At 38.2% G+C, this 16,764-nt stretch overlaps 1 protein-coding gene across 1 annotated transcript in view; it reads left to right on the forward strand.

Moving 5' to 3' along the window:
- Positions 1-16,764, forward strand: part of LOC150075362 (nose resistant to fluoxetine protein 6-like) — a 49,572-nt gene that overhangs the window by 21,174 nt on the left and 11,634 nt on the right. Inside the window, exons 7-11 of the mRNA XM_090388302.1 lie at positions 2,514-2,607; positions 3,691-3,777; positions 8,915-9,080; positions 9,194-9,273; positions 12,678-12,800. Of these exons, the coding sequence (XP_090244428.1) occupies positions 2,514-2,607; positions 3,691-3,777; positions 8,915-9,080; positions 9,194-9,273; positions 12,678-12,800 (550 nt within the window). The remainder of the gene's footprint in view (positions 1-2,513; positions 2,608-3,690; positions 3,778-8,914; positions 9,081-9,193; positions 9,274-12,677; positions 12,801-16,764) is intronic.

Here is a 16,764-nt window from a genome sequence, read left to right on the forward strand (position 1 = left end):
TCTTCCAATGGCTACACAGGCCCGACAACGATGAACCATGGTCGATATAAGGGTGTCCATATGATTATGTGGCAACAAATTCCATTCATCCACCAGCGCAAACCTTAGCCCACCAAGTGACTGAGGAGTTGGCTGTCGGCGTGCAATGCGACGCCCAAGGACGTCCCACACATGTTCGATAGGATTTAAGTGTGATGATCGTGCTGGCCACGGCAGTCATTGGATATCCTCAATTTCAAGATATATTCGTCCACCACTTGAGCTCTACGTGCAGTGGCGTTGTTGTGCATGAAAAGAAAATCTGGCCAACCGTACCCCTAAAAAACTATTATATTAGGGCCACCCTTTATTTCTAATATATACCCACATATGTATTTTTTCTGTGAATTGCGTGTGTTCGCTGGTCGATTTGCCTGTTTTGCTGGACGAAAAAAAATCCAGTTTCTGGGGGGAAACCTTTCTAAGCCTGAGACCGACTAACTCAGTCACGGAGTGAAAAAAGCCCATTAAAGTTCCTCGCGTCATCGACGGGATTTGAACCCGGGCCTTTTCCAACTGGTGTGGGGAGGACGGTGACGATATCACTGTGCTACCCGCGCAGACTTCCCCTCCCCCTAAAACGTCTCACATAGGGTTCGAGATCTGTTCTCGATACCTGCGCAGCTACGGTACCCTACCAAAAACATGAAGAGGTGCTCCAGTGATCATTAGATCATTATTCCGCCTCACACGAGAACACCGCCTCCAATGTCAGTGATGTTGGTGGGATGGTACCGTACTCCTTTGTCTCCAGATGAAAAACATCTCGAATCTGTTTGTAGGCTAAAACGGGACTCATCAGAAACAGAACTGTACCCCATTTGTCCTAAAAACCAAAACAACAACAACAACAACCCCATTTGTCAGGGCTCCAAGTTCACGGCACCAGTTTCGACCAGCTCTGCGGAGGGTTGGGGTTAGTGGGATACAAACCACTGGCCACCTTGCGTAGAGTCCACTTGAATTGAACCTTCTTAGCGCAGTCCGGTAGAAATGTTTTCACATGCTTTCACCATAGCAACCACAAGAGTCATTTGATGACAGTATCGTAGGATTCCATCTTGCTGTTAAAGCCAGATAGCAGTCCGGTCTGGATGGTGTAGCCGCAGGCGACCTTGACCAGCTCTTTTTGTAATGGTTCCTGTCTCCTGAAACTGCTTCCATAGTGCCGAGATGACACTGCGTGACATATTAAGCCAACGTTCAACCTCCATCTGTAAATGCCCTGCTTCAAGTCGTCCAACAGTCTGCGATCACAAAGCATCATCCTGGGTACTGAAGATGTGGCTATCCCACTGAGCAAGCCAAAAAAAACAGGAATGAAGTGATGTGGTCACAATCCGTGTTTTTATAAGCATGACTAATTTGCATAATATGCGTAGTATTTTGTAAATATTTTAAATATCTGTATAGTTTGCAAATATTTTAGTACTGCTCTTTCAGATGCAACAATATTGCTCATGCATTACATAGGTCATTTCCTGATTAGATATCGATCAGTGCGTTTCGACAGGTGTGTCTGGAATCCGTGACGTTTGATTTGCTAATTATGCGTACTAACGTAAGTAATTAACACAATGCCGTGACCTAGATTTGACAATCACCAATTCCAAGAGAAAATGACGCTGTCATGAGTCTTCACGGAAATATAGAGAGAAACATGCCGAAAGGTTACGAACTAATCATAGAATAAGTTCAATGACGACGAGGAAAGTGGAAAATCAACGCTACAGGAAGCCAGTATCTAAAATGGACACAATAAAACTCAATGAAGTATCATATTACGATTTTGGCGATATGGTAGATGAATTGAGGTGGATTATCTTTTCATGGCGCACTCAGAAAAGCCGCACATTTGTGTTGTCACGGGGGGGCAAGGCATGTTTGCCTACAGCAGATACCTATCCAGACGCTTTAAAGACTTTGTTGTTTCAGAACACCGAAAAAGGCAGACACTTCCCAGAAAACGTTTGAGTCTACATCAGCGGGGGTTGGCGAGCGAAGCGAGCAGGGGGCTGAGACCCCTAGTAAATATTATAACGATATTAAGTTATAATAGTATAACTTAATAGATTCATTAGCGTTCTCTCTGAAATTGCTTCACATGCATTTGCATCCACGTGACATTTTCTGTAAATTAGTTTAAATTTTGCAAATTGAACTACTACACTTGTGGCTGAACCTCTCGTTTTCACTCTTATAATTTACAGTTGTAAAATCCATTTTTAACTATTACGTTTCGCTGATATTTTTTTTCGCAGCCTGTACATTGACAAAGTCCTTGAATTCTTGGAACACCTCGCTAATCCGTACTGTCAAAGCATAGTGCAACAACGTATAAATTAAATAAGTCAGAAAATAAAGATTTTACATTTTATAAATTTAATGCCTCTAACACTCTTTTAATCAAAGTTATTTGCATAAATTAGTAACACATTCCTACTGCGCATTACAGATACTCCTTTGATTTCTAGGTAATCTGGTGAATATGTACAAGCTGTTAGATAACTTCATGTTTGCGGTCATGATGAATGGCTCTGTAGGAGTCGAGAATTTCTTCTTTTTAATGTAAGTACTTTCTTCAAGTGATTAACTAGATATAGAAATAAATACAAGCGTGATTTTATGGTTGGGGAAGGAGTTAGAAGGAACTTTATTTTTTCCTAATTTTTCTTTCATCAAAAGAGATGAATTTACTTTCAAATTTTATTGGTGGTAGGTTTTAGGACCATCAGCGACCAATTTTCTGTTTGCTAGTCGAAAAACCCGAATTTTCGGGAGAAAAAACCATGCTATCCTCGCCTGAGACTGACTAACTCAGCCACGTTGTGAAAAAGGCCCATAAAAATTCCTTGAGTTCGAGTCATCGACAGGACTCGAACTCAAGTCTTTTCCACCAGGTGTGAGGAGGACAACGATCCTACCAATCTATGAGGATGGATTTTATTGAATTAATTAATGTTAAACCTGATTGATAATATTAAACTAATATAAATAAATAATTTACACGTTAAGATTTTTAATTTATTTAATTTATACTTTATTGAACTATTTTTTTTTCTTATTTTCTTATAGCTGCTTTAAGTTTCGAAACAAAATTGAAATTTATATTTATATATTTATCTTTCTATCTATTATATCTCTTTATATGTTTTTTCTAATTTTTGTTTGAAGTCTCTTGATAAAATATATATTAACAAAAGTAAGATGTGAAACTGAAAGAAATAAAATATAATTTAAAATTATTTATCTAATTTTTATATATTAATTTTTACATAAATACGTGCGTTTTTAGAAAATATGTTTATTTTATTTACTATATATTTTTATACACATTTTTTTCTCCCTTTAAGGATTATAATTATAAAAAAGGCATGTTTATATAAATTTGGTCCTTGTATTTTCCTGAGAAAGGGATTAGGAATCCATTTAATAAAACTAATTCTTTCTTCGACTTGATCTTCTGGCTCAATTTGACTGTAAAGAATAATTTTCAAATTTTTAAATTATTCCTTCCTGATTTATTTAAATATATTTAGTTAAATTTATATCTTAAAAGCTATTAATTAAATTTATTTTTGAATGATGAAACGTGTATTTTTTAATTAAACTATCATCAGAAGTCTTTTTTTTCTTTTTTTTTTTGTATAGTGGAATGTGGATAACTTATACTCGGTGGAGGAAAACGGACAAGCCACGAATAAACATGGCCGAACTAATTCTGCGTCCATTTATCAGGTAAAATGTTGTAGAATTAATGTGAAATAAGAATGATAATTAATTAATTAAACCACATGAGTTGTTATAAAGCGAATTTTACTGTAGAGAAGTGGCCTAAGTGACCTAATAATTATCAGAGCATCCTTCGATTCAGGGGAGGTCCCTACGGACTGCAGATGTGTAAATGTATCCCCAATTCACGAAGGGATCAAAGTCAAATCAAAGGGTGATGCAAACAATTACAGACCAGTTAGTTTAACTTTTGTTCCGGGTTAAATAATGGAGTCACTGGTTAAAGATGCATTGCAGGATCATCTAGACAAGATTGCAGCAATAATTCAGACACAGCATGGGTTTGTTAAGGGAAAGTCTTGTCTGACAAAAGTATTTAAAAAATAATTGATATCATATACTGTACTTGGATTTCAGGAAAGCTTTTGACACTGTTGCGCATGAAAGATTACTGTACAAATTGGAGGAGAAAGGTGTTAAGGATAAATTGCTACAATGGATAAAGGGATGGTTGAGTGGGAGAAGACAGAGGGTGGTAATTAATGAGTGCTGCTCTTCGTGGACTAATGTTATTGGTGGAGTCCCACAGGGTTCGGTGTTGGGCCCATCGTTGTTTTGTATATTTATCAATGATATTGATGAAGGTATATCAGGCTTAGTGTCGAAGTTTGCAGATGATAGAAAGGTTGGCAGGGCTGTTAATGACAGTACTGGCAGTGTGCTACTGCAACAGGATCTAGATAATTTGGGCATATGGGCTGAGAAGTGGCAACTGAAGTTTCACCTTGACAAATGCAAAGTACTGCATATGGGTAGAAGTAACCCCAGAGAAACGTACCAACTGTGTGGTACTACACTCAAGGCGGTAGAAAATGAAAAAGACCTGGGAGTAATTGCGCAGTCAGATATGAAATTTTTCTGAGAAATGCGGCAGGCTGCTAGGGCAGGTCATGGGTTTTGTCAATGATATACAGGAACTTTGCTAGCAGGGAAAAGGAGGTGATTATCCCTCTGTATAAGGCAATGGTCAGGCCACGCCTTGAGTACTGCGTACAGGTCTGGAGGCCTCATTTTAGGAAGGATGTAGATTTGCTTGAGAGTGTACAGAGAAGGGCAACAAATTGGTGAGGGGAATGAAGGGATCCTCTTACCAAGAGAGGCTTAAGTTCTGCAAATTGCAGCGGCTGGAGACTAGGCACCTGCGAGGTGATATGATTGAAGTGTAAAAGCCCTTGAATGGGTTGAGCACACTGAATTCTGATGGGATCCTTCCACTTGTTCAGATTAAGAACCTAAGGGGGTATAAATTGAAATTAAGGAAAGATGTAGAATAGATGTTCGGAAATTTGCCTTTAGCCAGCGGGTGGTAAATTTCTGGAACAAACTTCCATCTGTCGTTGTGGAAGTTGATAGGTTGAATAAATTTAAGGAGGAACTGAAGAGGCATTTGGAGAGAATGGTGTTTTTTTTTTTTTTTAGCTGATGCTGCATAAGCTCATACACTTGCTTTCTTGCATCACATGCCACTACTACTACTACTACCAACCTCATGCACGTGAGTCACTTTCTAACATTAGGTGGTTCCATTGTAACGCTTTTTGTATATATTAATGAATATTGTATATTTGTAAATATTACAGTTTAATATTTTGTAAATATTTTAAATATTTGTGTAGTTTGTAAATATTTCAGTTAAATGTTTTAGTCCTGCTCTTTTGGATGCAACAATATTCTTCATGTATTATGGAACCCGAAGCAAAAGACCTTTTCCTAAGTGACCTAAGTGACGCAGGTAAATAATTACATTGTGATATTGGCTGAAGTCCAGTATAGTATACATCGGCAGGTACTTCGGTGAAAGGGAAGAAGACGGCGATAATTGACAGGTAAGGCAGCTCCCTTTTCTGATTATTTTGTATCATCGAGGAGGAGGGGCTTAGCTTAGGTAGGGTGCTTATCCCTCCATCCCGCTGTTTTAAAATGAGAAAAGGAGTTCCCGATTGAAAAACAGTGGCAAATGTGTGGAAAAACACCTTAGGCATATCAACCTAGGAGGGCAGTGGGCAAGGAAAGCAGTGGCATCTGCAAATCACTCCTTTGTTCCTCTCTGTTTGTCGAAATATTGGAGTCACAACTTGTCTATCACTGCTTTCCCACTGTTTTGCTTGCCGCCATGGTGGAGAGTGTACACTGTTCTGGATTTTACAGTAATATTTATTCGACCTTGAGAATGCTCCGCTCTACAAATGCACAGGTAAATAATTACATAGGTCATTTCCTCATTAGATATTGACCAGTGCGTTTCGACAGGTGTGTCTTTTACATAGAAAAGATTAGACTTACTCCGTATACCTCTACATTTTACGCAGAAAAGCGTGCACAGGAGTGGGCGAAGTCCCCTAGTTATTATTATTTTTATTAGCGTATAGTGCAAGGAAGCCTGAGGCTTATGCAGCACCAGAGAAAAATGATGATATGCAGCTCAGCACTCTGGGCGTCCCAAGCCCATAATCACCAGATGTGAGCCCCTGCTGGTGTACACATTGAGCAATATTATTTTTATTAAAACAACACATTTATAACGAAATCGGTATAATAACTTTCTTTGTAATTGAAAGTGGAATTTGAATCGACACATAGTTCCTTAAAACTAGATTGAAATGTGACTAATTACCGTAAAATGCTGTCGATTCAGTCCTACTGATCTCGCATTCAAACCCCATGATGGTTGAGTGAAAAAGACATAACCAAGAGTATTTTTCACACTTTGTAGTAGTAGTAATAGTGACATGTGATGCCAGAAAGCAACAGTATGAGCTTATGCAGCATCAGAAAAAAATTAACAAAACAATTCCCTCTAAATGTTTGTCCAGTTCCTCCTTAAATTTATTCAACCTATCAACTTCCACAACGACAGATGGAAGTTTGTTCCAGCAATTAACCACCCGCTGGCTAAAGGCAAATTTCCGTACATCTATTCTACATCTGTCTTTTCTTAATTTGAATTTATGCCCCCTTAGGTTCGTAATCTGAACAAGTGGAAGGATCCCATCAGAATTCAGCGTGCTCAACCCATTTAAGGCCTTATACACCTCAGTCAGATCACCGCACAGGTGCCTAGTCTCCAGCCACTGCAATTTGCAGAACTTAAGCCTCCCTTGGTAAGAAGAACCCTTCATTCTCCTCACCAATTTTGTTGCCCTTCAAGCAAATCTACATCTTTTCTAAAACGAGGCCTCCAGATCTGTACAGAGTACTCAAGGCGTGTTCTGACTGCCTTATACAGAGGGACAATCACCTCCTTTTCCCTGCTAGCAAAATTCCTGTATATCATTGACAAAACCCCATGACCTGCCCTGGCAACCTGTCTGCATTGCTCAAAAAAACTTTATATCTGCCTGCACAATTACTCCCAGGTCTTTTTCATTTTCTACCACTTTAAGTGTAGTACCACACAGTTGGTACGTTTCTCTGGAGTTACTTCTAACCATATGCAGTACTTTGCATTTGTCAATGTTAAACTTCAGTTGCCACCTCTCAGCCCATCTTCGCAAATTTTATAGATCCTGTTGCAGTAGCACACTGCCATTACTGTCATTAACAACCCTGCCAACCTTTGTATCATCTGCAAACTTCGACACTAAGCCTGGTATACCTTCATCAATATCATTGATAAATATACAAAACAACAGTGGACCCAACACCGAACCCTGTGATACTCCACTAATAACATTAGTCCACGAAGAGCAGCACCCATTAATTACCACTCTCTGTCTTCTCCCACTCAACCATCCTTTTATCTATTGTAGTAACTTACCCTTAATACCATTCTGCTTCAATTTGTACAGTAGTCTTCCATGCGCAGCAGTGTCAAAAGTTTTCCTGAAATCCAAGTATATGATATCAAAACTATTTTTTGCATCCAGTTCCTTTGTAACCACATCATAATATCCAATCAAAATCTCGCATTCAAACCCCATGATGGTTGAGTAAAAAAGGCATAACCAAGAGTATTTTTCACACTTTGTATAAAGGAAGAAATTGATTTTCTTCTAACTCATCCACTACAGGGGCAAGTTGCGGTTAAATATTAATGAGATAAGATGTATGTGTACCTATGTGAAGAAAACGATTTCCATGAGTCAAAAATTTTCGTCTGTGATGGAAAAAATAATAATAGGAAACTCTTTACTCTTCCGCCAGTTCTGTTCAAAGGGTCAGCACTTTAACTAACTAAAGAAGGCAGTTTTTATTTTGACCAGTGATGCTCAGAAGGCAAAGGATATCGAATTGAAAAATGCGAAAAGATAGCAATTGTTTACACTTAATTTTCAAGTTTAACCAGTAGTATCATAGTACACTTTAAGTTCGCTCCCCCTTCCCCGGGAAGAAGTGAGCCTTGGGAACTACCTCGGTTGCACCCCTCCCCCCTTGCTCCACTACTGGGACCAGATGAACTGTACTGGATAAATCAGACGTCGCAAATTCATGTAGAGGTTATTGCATCAATTACTGTATTTCAGCTCTTTAGAATAAGAAAAACTGATGTTTTATTTTATTTTCCCCCCTTTCAATAATAATGCCTAATATAAATTAACCTATTCTGAAAATCGAGACGTAATACACACATTTAAAGTTGCACATTGAAGTGTTATAGCGGTTTTTTTTTTTTTTTTTCTTGGCTGAAAAACAAACAAAACAAATTTTGTTAACTGAAAATTGAATATTTTCTTTAATATATTCCTAAAATGATTAAAAACACATTGTAGCATTTTAATTCATATTTATTTACTTATTTATTAAAACATAGATGCGTGTATAAATTCCTTTTTTTATTGCATGTGAATGTTCTGTAATTGTCATTGCTGTAATTATTAATTTCACAATTCTGAAAGGATGACGTTGCATTTAACATGCAGCGCCCTCTACAAATACGTGTAGAATTTTGTTAATATCTGTAATTTATTTATTATTACGTCATTAGGAATATAGAAATCTTATCATGACGTAAATTTCCAAATCGGTTGACTACAATGATTATCGTACATCCAAAATAAATAAATAAATTAATTAATATTATTTATATTTTTATTCAATAAATGAAAATTCTCAAGTTTTATTCTTTTTCTGATTCATTATCTAGAATGACAGCAGCCCAAATACTTGTAATCGGCATGTTCATGTTGTGTTCCTTATTGGGATCTGGACCAATTTGGGGAGAATTCATGGACACTCCGATTCACAACTGTAAAATGAGGTGGTGGACCAATTTGTTGTATATAGTCAACTTCTGGGAGTCTCCAGATGCAGTAAGTATGAAATACTCCTTTTTATATCTCTCTCTAAAATAATCTTAATAAGAATAGTTGTTTTATTCTAAAACCCCACGTTTCAGGATTCATGTGATTAATTGTTTTTCCAGTGCCTTTATCATACGTGGATTTTGTCAGTGTTCATGCAATTTTTTATCATCAGTGTCTTCATTCTATGGTTTCTCATCAGGTGAGTGCTTTACTTTTATATTACAGAGTATATAAATTTTCTCCATTAATATGCAGATGTTTCTTTATTAAAAGTCAGTTTTAAAAAATTAATCGATTCCATAGAATTATAAAAAAACTTTTATTCTTTCTTTCTTTCTGTACTTTATGTTTTCTTTCATTCGACGATTAATATCAGAGACTTAATGTGATATTTGAAAAAAATTAAATTAAAATTAAAATTTCGCAACCAAATCTTTAAGGATAAAGGGATTTTGTACTTGTTAAGGATAAGGGGATTTTCTTTTCAGAAATTATTATTATTATTATTAATATCAATTTATTTCCGAAGAAATGTCCTTTTACAGCTATGCAGCTAGAGGACATGAGTAATATACAGAGAAAAAACATAAAATACAGACATATGCATTGCATACAGAGCCAGATACAATATACGGCCTTAAACAGCCACTGGTGAAGATACAAAAATAAAGTTACAACAAATACAAAAACATAAAGTTACAACAAGTACAAAAACATAAAGTTACAACAAATAAAAGTGCATCCGGATACATCGAAGCGTGGATATTGCGGTATCACAGAGAGTCCACCTAGAGCATGACTAAGGCATACATGTCTGCAAGAATGGAAGATCTGTAGGTTCTGTCCTTGCAAAGTTTCTCAGCGTCTATGGCTAATCTGTTAAATATTTGGAAGGAGTTGTGTGGAAACATGTTGTCCAAGGAGGACATGCTACGCAGCTTCGATCTGTATGGGGAGGTGTTGGACTGGCATCTTCTCCTGTCGGACGGTCTGGCGATGATATCCCAAATATCGGGTGACCTCAGTTTTCCGGATAGAAGCTGAGAGAGGGTGAGAAGGTTCCTAGAGATGATGTGATACCTCCAAGGAAGCGTATTAAGATTGGTGACCAGAACAGATTTTGAGATTGTAGGTGTTAGCCCGGCAACCCTATTTAGCCATTTCAAGACCCAGAATTCCAGGGAGAGGAACCTGGCTTGGTATGATGAGGGTGCTTCTGCTGACAGTAAAACAAACTCTGCCTTCACAATGAGTTGCGTTGGATATGCACTACTTACAAACAAATTACATCCTTTTTGTTGTAAGGTTAATCTGCCAGTTATTTAAAAGATGACACAATGGCTAATTAACCTTTTAATGGCAGACTGACCTTTTAGAGGTTATATTACATCGCGATAAGGTTAATCTTCCACTTTCACTATCCATTAGTTTCAAACAAATGCGTTAAAAAGTAATGCAATGCCGGGGCAACTAGTTATGGAGTGAAAGTTTCTTCTGCGGTTCGAAGCCTCGTCGACAATGAACTGGTCAACGAGGACACTGCTAAGTAGTGTCCTCGTTGACCAGTTGACAAGTTCATGGATTTTGTTATTTAATGTACAGAATATTGACCTGGAAAGAGTAGGCTTTAGTATGTAATGTTCTGCAGTTCTTGAAATCATCTTTCCAGGAACACATTCTAAAAACCAGTGACATTCCAGGGTAATGTGGTAACCAACCCTAACTTAAACAGTACAACAAAGTATTCAAAGTATTTTATTATTTTTTTGGCGGGTTCGAGGAGGACTCCTATCCGCCGCTGAAAATAATCTATACATTGTGCACAATTTATAACAACTATGTACAATGATTAATGATACATAAAAGACAACTCCACAACATCCTGATAACAAAACTGACCTGCTCACCCAGAGGATAGGAACACCACCTGCTAGACACAAGGGAGGAATATTTGGCATTCTCCGACTTCGCCCAGGAGCTCTTCACGAGACGGAGGACATTTACTGTCGTGGAACGCCACCGTCATACCCCCATAAATGTGACAACTTCACTGGAATGGACATAAGCCGTATGTATGACAATACTACTGGACTTGACATCCATCTGGATCTGACACTAATGGGTGCTCAAGATCACGAACGATTTGATATCAACCACTGGAGCATGACGGACGGCAGATGGACAGCACAGTCGGACCTGACACTGATGGACTCCAACCAACGTGACACTGACCTCACCACAGACCTGGACACCTACCAGGACCAGATGTTAACCAACTGACGATGACATGAGGCGGTTTGTCCCTGTCTCGCCACGTGGGCGATCTGCTCCGCGCTCCCTTGCGTAGTGCCTTTACTCCTGTTCCCTGGGGGATGAGAGAAAACGGTTCTCTTTCCCCTACCTCCCCCTCTTTCTTCCTGGTGGGGCCTGGGCCAGCCTCTCTGATATTGGAGTCGCCTTCTCTATCGTCCCCACATTTCTACCTCTCACCCCCCAGTCTTCGATCTCCCTCCCCTACTCTACCTATATGCCCCCACAATTTCCAAAGTTTATTGCGTCCAAATTACATCGTTTATAATCCTTTTGGCTTTTCCAATCCTAGCGCTCACCCCCATGATTTTTTTTTTTTTTTTTTTTTGTACATAGGCCCTTGCCACTGAAATCTCAGGAAACTAGGTGGCAGGGCCTACCAGAGTAAAATATAGAGCTACTGGGTACCTGGTCTGCCTCCACGAGGCCAAGTGTGGGCAACGGTGGGTCCCAATAAGGGCCCAACGGCTAAATGGCCAGAAGACCGGTACATAACACGTTTAAATCCCTGGCCTTAATAGTGAATGTGACACCCACAGTGAAAGCTACGCGGAGATGGGGGAAACCCCTGGTGCCGTTAGACACGAAAACACTTTACATAAAAGACTTTATAAAATGATGATACATAAATAATACTGTGCTTCGGAGTCCAGTAGACTGATCAATATATCAGCTAAGAGTAATCCAAGAAACAGAAACAGTCTAGCATTTTACTGAACCTGAGGAGTAAGAATTCTTTTTCTCCGTTTAAACAATTTCTCTGCATAAGTGGAGAAGGCAGTATGATACTCAGAACAGTTAACCAATCTTGGCAGTTCAGAGCAGTCAAATACATTTGTGAGAAGTTGAAAGTCCAGTCTTAAATCATCGTACAGGGGACAATGAAAGACGAGGTGCTCAACAGTTTCCTGAGCACCACAACTACAGAGAGGAGTGTTACTTAATCCTAGTGAGAACAATTTAAAGTTAAGACTTCCATGACCGGTATATAAAAACGTAACATATAAGCCAGGATTGAACCAGTCCATTTTCTTATCGTAATTAACAACCTCGGGAAAAAAGTTAAGTCTCCCTACCCAAGTTACAGGTAGACTAGATATTTTGACAAGTATCTTTCGGTAGATCTCCGGCATGTCTCTTTGGAAATGTCCTCTAAATATTTCTAAAGAATAATGTCAGAGATCGGGATTACGCGAATGACAATTATTTAGATAATCTGTTACTTTGGCTTATCAATGTTTTTTAACATTGCATATTCAATTCCTAGTATGATTTTTCGCTTCTTTCCTTCAGGTGGCCGACTGTCGGGTTTATAATTAATATCCTGTTGATTGCCGGAGGTGCAATAGCTGTTGGAGTTATAATTGTCATCAACAAACTTCCCGGTGCTTTCGCTGCTTATCTCATAGACTCAAGGTGAGTGAGTATCAACCTACACGTGTAGCTTCCTCGAACTTTTTTTTTCCCAGTATTCATTTACAAGGTAATTTCATAACGCACGGAATGTGTATTATACGAAACACAATAAAGTATATAAAAATACAGCATTTGTTTCGGTTATTTATAAGTTCTTGGGCACAATAGACCATAACAGACACGAGTGTCCACTTTTTCGTTGAATCTCTTTAAGCTATCAACTTCCACAACAACAGATGGAAGTCTGTTCCAGCAATCAACTATCCGCTGGCCAAAGGCAAATTTCCGCACATCTATTCTACAAACTTTTCTCAATTTGAATCTGAGCAAGAGGAAGAATTCCATCAGCGCTGAGTTTGCTCAACCCATTCAAGGCCTTATATACCTCAATCAGATCACCTCGCAGGTGCCTACTCTCCAGACACTGCAATGCCTTTCTTGGTAAGAGAAACCCATTTTATCACTATTCAGAGGTGGCAGTGATAAAATGAACCTTGATTAATTATCTTTTAAACAAAAATAATTATTCAAGGAACTGATTAAAATTTATGAATAATAATTTAGAAATCAATATTAAAAATTATAATTAGTATTCGGTTTTCTTTATCAATGTTATCATCATAGAATAAATCGGATATTGAATAGAATAAGTGTAGTTATTTAATTGGTTGCACTTATTTAGAAAATAGGAAAGGTGTTCAAATAAATTTGTATTTATTACTTAAAAACCTCAAGAAAATTAATCTAATATTTTAATAAACTTATTCGCTTAAAGCGACAACTTTTGTTATTCTAAAATGTTTTCACATTCTAAAAGGAATAATGAATTTTTAGTCAAAGCGAGTGACTCCGGTTGCCTGCAGGGTTTTGAAGGGGGGCATTTGTTAATAAGGAGGGGGAGTTAAGCTTGTCAGGAGCCATGGTGTGTAACAACAGCGTAAAATTAATACGAATTCCAGACACTACGTTGTCTCCTAAAGTTAATTGATAATTTACAATGACGTTTCATGGACTTATGTAAAAAGCTTCCGCAGAGTGGAAACCGCAATTTCAAACCATTATTATTAATTACACATTGGCTTTTAAATTATATAACTTTTATATTAATGTGCAATACAATGAACAAGCTAAAGTTTCGCCGACTATGAATTTCGATTTAATTAATGGCTACCGAAGGAAGTACTCGTGGTTAATGAAACGTGAGAAGTAAAGGAATCTGTACAAGTATATGTTAACAAATATTATGAGGTAATCAAAATTTGCTGAGTTTTGGATTGTCGCTTCTTGGGTACAGGAGAAACAAAGCATGTTTTCCCTATACTTTGGGTATCTATCTTGTCTTGAGTAACAGGTTGAAACCTCAGTCATTCAGGAAAATTTTTGAAACTATACACCGTCCATCGCAGTCCAGTTGTTTGCAGCTGACCTGGAATCCAGTCTTCGTTTTACAAAAATACCTATATGAAGGCTCTTATTAGCATATGATGCAAGAAAGGAAGCTTATGAAGCATTAGCGAAAAAAAAAACCTCATTTTACCCATCCATTCGCTCCAGAAGTTTGTCCAGTTCTTCCTTGAATTTATTTAAGCTATCACCTTCCACAACAACAGATGGAAGTTTGTTTGTTCCAGCAATTAACCACCCGCTGGCTAAAGGCAAATTTCCACACATTTCTTCTACAACTATTTTTCCTCAATTTGAATTTATGCCCCCTCAGATATGTAATCAGAGCAAGAGAAAGAATCCCATTAGCATTGAGCTTGCTCAAACCATTCAAGGGCTTATACAGCTCAATTACGAACCTAAGGAGGCATAAATTCAAATTGAGGAAAGACAACTGTAGAATAGTTGTGCCGAAATTTGCCTTTAGCCAGCGGGTGGTTAATTGCTGGAACAAACTTCTATCTGTCGTTGTGGAAGTTGGTAGCTTAAATAAATTCAAGGAGGAATTGGACAAACTTTTAGAGGGTGAGCATGCCCAGTGATTAGGAATGATGTCTCAAGAGTTAGAGAGAGCCACTTCTGCGCTGACTTAGAGCATAATCAGATCAAGAGTGTTACTCCTCCCTCTAGTTGCCTCCCGACCATGCTGCTGTAGAAAACAATCATCCAATAAATTGACAAAAGTCTTGCTAGTGTGCGAATGACCAAGCGAAAGTTTCAATCAATATCCGGAAAGTTAAAATCCTCCATTATAAGACATTCTGATTTACTGGCCCATTCTATTTCTCTGTACAATTGTTCATTCATTGCAATGATTTTTACTCGGTACGCACTGTTCGCATTTTTGGCTTTCAGGCAATTTGTGCTGCTGCGCGAATTAAGAGGGCTAAAGGGATTACCATTCTACAACTTAGTGGTACCTGGTAAAACCTATCCAACCACCTGTCCCACATACGGAGAAGTCGCGCTGGTCGGCAGTGAGCAGATCAAGTTGTATTCCCAATGGGCTCTGGTCCACTTTCTACTGCAGTGGTGTCCAAACTTTTCCCGTATAGAAATCTAACTTCGAATTTTTGGAATATGAAAATAAAATTCACAAAGAGCTGCTCTTCGTGGACTAATGTTATTAGTCCACGAAGTTATTAGGTCCGTAGTCTAACGAAGGACCCTTATAATGTCACTCGGTTGTATGTCTGTCTGTCTGTCCGTCCATCTGTCACAGTATTGTATCTCTGGAACCACTCAACCTATTGACTTGAAATTTTGCATGGATTTGTACATCATGTGGGCCAACATAACGCCATATTGATCGTTGTTGAAAAAAATTTGTCTGAGAAATGGGGGGGGGACAAAAATGTCGTTTGTTTATTTACTTTTACTTTTTGTGTTAAAATTAAAAAAGCAATTTTTTATTGCACTTCGACAGCGCGCTTCTTTGAACTAATCAACTTTCCTTTTGGTGATAAAAAGGTTGCTAAATAGTTAGTTAATAATTCTATAAAGGTCATTTATAAATTTTGCGACGAGAAGTATTTTTTTAACAATTTTCAAAGCTAGAGTTGTTCCGGTAAGGAGGTACTCAGAGAGCCAGTGTTGAGGCGGCGGTGGTGAGGAGACGCCTGCCAGGAGTCTTGCACGGCCAGTCGCTTCTCCCCCAAGACTTTAATCGCTTCCCCAGGAAGAAGTCGGAGTCACTTCTCCCACCCTTGTCATTCACAAGAACTGCAAAGACTCAAATAGACAACGTTTTCGTTAGTTCCTCAGTTTTAGGCCAAGCCGGGGTACTAGAAACGTTTTCAGTTACTATAAAGCTCGCTATTTAAGATACTACACTAACGACCATTCGTGACTGCGGACCCATCATCTTGAGTGTCCGGCACTCAGTAATTGCCAGTTTTATTTACTTATTTTTTTGATATACTTGAATAATAAATTTATGCTTAATAAATTGTGTTAATATACTAAATTTGTTGTTCTTATTCCAAAAACATTACTACGAAAGTATCAATATCAGGAAAAAAAAACTCTTAGAGTACTTTTCATATCCTTTTAATTTTCAATTTTCCCTGATAGCAAAAAATGAGTTCTGGCACCTATTTTTTTACAAAAAAAGCACTGGTTCATTGTACTCATCAGAGTCATTAGGCCTATAACACACCCCTTCCCTCATTTTTTGCTTTCCCAGTGCTTATGTCACACCACACTGACTCAACATTGCATTTTCCACCAATGTCAATTGGATGCACTTCTTAGATTTTAATGTGGTTCTTAATTAACAGAATAACCCCTCATAACTTCCTACCCAGTGAAGTATTAGTGCCAACGTGTGCAACAATATCAGCATTTGTGCACTTTAAAGATGATATCTGCTCTACAACGTCATCAACTTTTGTCCCTGGCAGACATACCCTGGTCCTATTCGACAGTATATTTCTGTCTCCTGGACAATAGAGTCACCGACAATAACTAGCTCCTGTATGACCAATGCGCATGGTCTCTGACGTTGGGCAGCTGAGAGCTT

The sequence above is a fragment of the Mastigoproctus giganteus genome, chromosome 14 (genome assembly GCF_048544385.1).
Source record: "Mastigoproctus giganteus isolate SK-2022 chromosome 14, ASM4854438v1, whole genome shotgun sequence".
In the NCBI taxonomy this organism is placed as follows: domain Eukaryota; kingdom Metazoa; phylum Arthropoda; class Arachnida; order Uropygi; family Thelyphonidae; genus Mastigoproctus; species Mastigoproctus giganteus.